Source organism: Onychomys torridus, unplaced genomic scaffold, assembly GCF_903995425.1.
Source record: "Onychomys torridus unplaced genomic scaffold, mOncTor1.1, whole genome shotgun sequence".
NCBI lineage: Eukaryota > Metazoa > Chordata > Mammalia > Rodentia > Cricetidae > Onychomys > Onychomys torridus.
Window position 1 is genome coordinate 3,072 of NW_023412300.1, and position 4,371 is coordinate 7,442.

General features: G+C 38.9%; 1 gene segment (V, D, J or C); it reads left to right on the forward strand.

Moving 5' to 3' along the window:
* Nucleotides 1-2,356: 2,356 nt before the first annotated feature.
* Nucleotides 2,357-2,859, forward strand: LOC118575596. The segment is given in 2 exon segments: nucleotides 2,357-2,402; nucleotides 2,486-2,859. Coding segments are annotated over 2 exon segments (420 nt in total).
* Nucleotides 2,860-4,371: the final 1,512 nt, after the last annotated feature.

Below are 4,371 nucleotides of genomic sequence, written 5' to 3' on the forward strand. Positions count from 1 at the left end.
AGGATGTCTTTCTGTATGTTGTGAATGTATGTTGTTTCTTATGTTTAATAAATAAGCTGCTTTGGTCTATTGCAAAGCAGCTTAGAGGCAGACAGGAAATTCAAGGAGAGAGACAGGAAACAGAAAGTTAGAATCTGGAGAGATGCCAGCTTGCCACCCATGGAGCAACATGCCAGAAGACTGGTAAAGCCATGGAACATGTGGCAAAACATAGATTAATAGAAATGGGATAATTTGAGTTATAATAGCTAGCTAGTAAGAGGCCTACCGTTGGTCATTCAGTGTTTAAATAATATTAAGCTTCTGAGTAGTTATTTTATAAGCAACTGCAGGACTACAGGGTTAGGATAGACTGGAGAAAACCTTTTGGCTGCATGTACTCACTAGTGCCTGACAGTTGTGTGGTGACCAACTGCTTTCTAATTGTATTTGTGGCCTGTTCCAAAGGAAAGACTTCATCCCATATAAACATGCTCAAAATCCCATGGCTAAGGATGACATAACCCTAGTTGTATTGCTAATGGTCTTATTGTCAGCCTTATAAGTACGTGTGTTTATAGCCAATTGATTAGTGCTGCTATCAGCCTTGAACACACAAGTTTCTGTGTGATGTGTTATGACCAGTGCAGACATTCATGACTGGTCAAAGGGCTGAGAATCAATCGTTGACTACTCGGCCACAGATGAGATGTCTACATCAACCTCTCACCCAAAGCTCAAGGACCATCACAAAATGGGGAAATGAAAAGAAATATAAGGTTAAGAGAGTGAGATTGAAAGACAAAATTATATCTACAGTGAGTGACATGATCTCTTTGTACGAATGAATTCTTAGCAGCTGTAATTACTTGCACAAGAACAGCAAAAAAATCAAACCAGTCATAATTGCAACATGAAAGCCTGGGAAAAGGCTAAGCAGTTAAAAGTGCCTCTTGGCAAACCTAACAATTATTGGTTTGATTTCTAAGAGCCACATCTTAGGAGGAAAGAACTGAACTCCTTAAGTTGCCTTCTGTTTCATACAGGCCTGGGCACATGTGTGTTTTGCCCCCACTACTAAACAAAATGTATTTTTAAAGATAGCAGCACAGGTAGGGGAGGGGCTCCTCATGGACCATTCCAAACTGAGGAGCTGTTGGGATGGGAAGACTGCTTAGGAAGTTAGAATCACTTTTTTTTAGGAGTGTGGCCACTTGGAGGTTATTCATGAGCTAGTGGATAACCTCCACCATAGCCATATGGATAGCATTTATTAAATTTAGTGAGTTACTCATTAGTATACCAAAATACACTTTTTAGGAGAGACACTTGTTGCTTTGGGAGGTCATAAAGGGAGGAAAATTGCATATGATCAAAATATATTTCATTCATGACGCAAAATTGCAAGGAATGAACAGAAACAGTATTCTGAAATCACAATATTTCCTATGTTCAGAATTTTCAAACATATGTATAATGTACACTGTACTTATTTATCCTGTAATCTCAACCTATCATTTTCTTACTTCTACTGTTCCCATTTGCCACTTATTCCACCAGATAATTTGAGTTATATGTCATTATGTAGTACATACATAAATGTTTCTAAGTATCCAATATCTAAGGACTACAAATGAGACTCTTATACAATATCTGTTTCTGAGTGTGTCTTACCTTCCTTAATAATGTCATCACCAATTGCATTCACTTTCCTAAAAGTGATGTAAGTTTCTTATACTTTATTGATGAATAAATTATGTTCTATTGTATGTATACCATGTTTTCTTGATGCAACCATTTGTTGAAAGACATATAATTTGTTTCTATAATTTATCTGTTATAGATAATGCTGCAATAGTATTTGTTTTCAACTGTTTTTGAAACATTTTCACTTTTGGTCTTTTAGCTAAGGTTGTCCAGTATGCAGCCTGCTGGAAAAAACATTTCTAACTGCATGTATCTGAAAGAAGACTGCAACTTCCAATGATTTAGGGATTTTGAAATCTTTATCACAACTATCACCTGTAAATAAATTTTGTCACCATGAGGAGACACAGTCTCCAGCTGAAGTTTATTTATGAAATGAGAGCTTAGGTAATAATGTTACATCCCCAAGGACTCAACAGGGCTTGGGGAATTAGTATGGGATGCAATTCCTCAGACAGTTTTAAGACTTGGACTTTAGAATCCTGCTGCCTGACCCAAGGTCTGCTACATCATTCTTCTCAAGCTGGACTTGGTCTTTATGTAAGATGTACCCTGCCTCATGAATATGAAAATCATGTGAATCTATTGTGGTAAATACAGGGATGTCCAAACCCCAGAACAACATAGATAAATGTCCTCTCCACAGTCACTGAGCACACAGGTCCTCATCATGGAATGGAGCTGGATAATTTACTTCCTAGTGTCAGTAACTACAGGTAAGGGGCTTTCCAGTTCCAAACCTGAAGAAGGAACTGGTACTGAGGTGACAATGACATCCACTCTGCCATTTTCTCCAAAGGTGTCCACTCTGAGGTCCAGCTGCAGCAGTCTGGGGCTGAGCTAAGGAAACCTGATTCCTCAGTGAAGTTGTCCTGCAAGGCTTCTGGCTACATCTTTACCAGCTACTATCTGCACTGGGTGAAGCAGAGGTCTGGTCAAGGCCTGGAGTGGATCAGAAGGATTGATCCTAGGGATGGTGAAACTAAATATGCTCAGAAGTTCCAGGACAAAGCCAAACTGACTGCAGACAAATCCTCCAGCACAGCCTACATGGAGCTCAGCAGCCTGACATCTGAGGACTCTGCAGTCTATTTCTGTGCAAGACACAGTGTTGCAAACACATCCTGGGTGTGTCAGAAACCCTGCAGGAGCAGGAAGTTGCCCTGGAACTGAAATGACAGAGAAGATTTGAGTGAAGACTTACACAGAAATAATGACTCTGTGTATCCACTTTCCTGCCTCCTCCACTGTAAATAAAATGATGCTGGTTGAGGTCCAGTGACCCCCTCCATTTACATTTTTCTGCTGTAATAAAACACTAAAGAAGGGAAAACCGTGGTAATGCATAGTGAAAAACATCATAAAGTGTAATATAAATTTTACCAGTAAAATCTACATAAACAACACCTGACCAAAACAAAACTCCTCCCTTAGTTTTATGTCTTAAGTAGCTTGAATGAGTGTTTAATTTTGGATGTTTTGTCCAGCAGAACTTCCAGTTTCTTAGTATGTAAGAGATATTCATATCATAAATCCCTGCCATATAAGTGTAATTCTTGTAATTTGACCAAAAGTATTATTAAATTTCTTTTCATTGAACTCATTTATTGGTCCAGTATATACACATGTTATTTAAGAATAAGTTTGAGATTATTTATAATTATCTGGTCTTAAGTTTACTGCCTTTCCAGTCCGAGCATCCCGACCTACATTCGCATGCATTTACAGAACATTGTCCTACTCTGATACACCATCATCCTTCATGGTCCACTGGATATTTGAGGTCACCCTTGTTCTACAGAGTGTTTGGTTTTTAATAACTGGGCAAATAACAAGCTTCATGGAGGTCTGTAATACTTGATAATTTGAAGAGTTTGGTTCAGTAAGAATACTCTGTAAAGCAGACCATTAATTTTGCATGTTCTTGTAGTAGACATTCTTTCCTCTTGAAATATGAATGGCACACGCTGAATATGAATGAAACCTCATATGCTGAATATCTTGTGGCAGGCATGAATCCCCTTTGCCAATTCTATGTTAGAGAGCATTCAAATTTGTGTTGAATTTAAAATACTGATTGAAATAGCAGTGTCTTCATAAAGTACCTCCTTTCTCCTCCAACAGGAGAGCAAGGATTGATCAGAAGGCAAGGGAATCTTCCAATTTTGGCCTCTAAATTGAACAAGACTCATCAATGTACTGGGAAGGCATCTGTCAAGTGTTGGTATGGCCTTGATTCAAGGAGCTCTCTGTTGCATGCAGCAGAGTCAGTTTGAAGTGCCCAAACACCTTATACTGCCAAGTTACCCACTGGGTAAAGCCACTGTGGAAATCAGTGTGGCTGTTCCACAGGAAGCTGGATATAGATCCACTCTAGCATGCAGCTATACTATTCTTGAGCATACCTCCAAAGGACTCTATATCCTACAAGAGACACTTGCTAAATCATGTTCTTTACTGCTCTATTGATAATAACCAGAATTAGAAGAGCCTAGATGTCCATCAATGGAAAAGTGGGTGAAGAAAATGTGATGATAAACTAAAAGGTATAATATGCATGGAGAGGACCTGCTGCAGACCCATGTTTACCCTGTGTTTTCTTCTTCAGTCTCCCTGATTTCATATGACATTTGCTCACTTAATTTAGAGGTCATTGCTCTCCAGATGTCCTGCATTCTCTCTAGC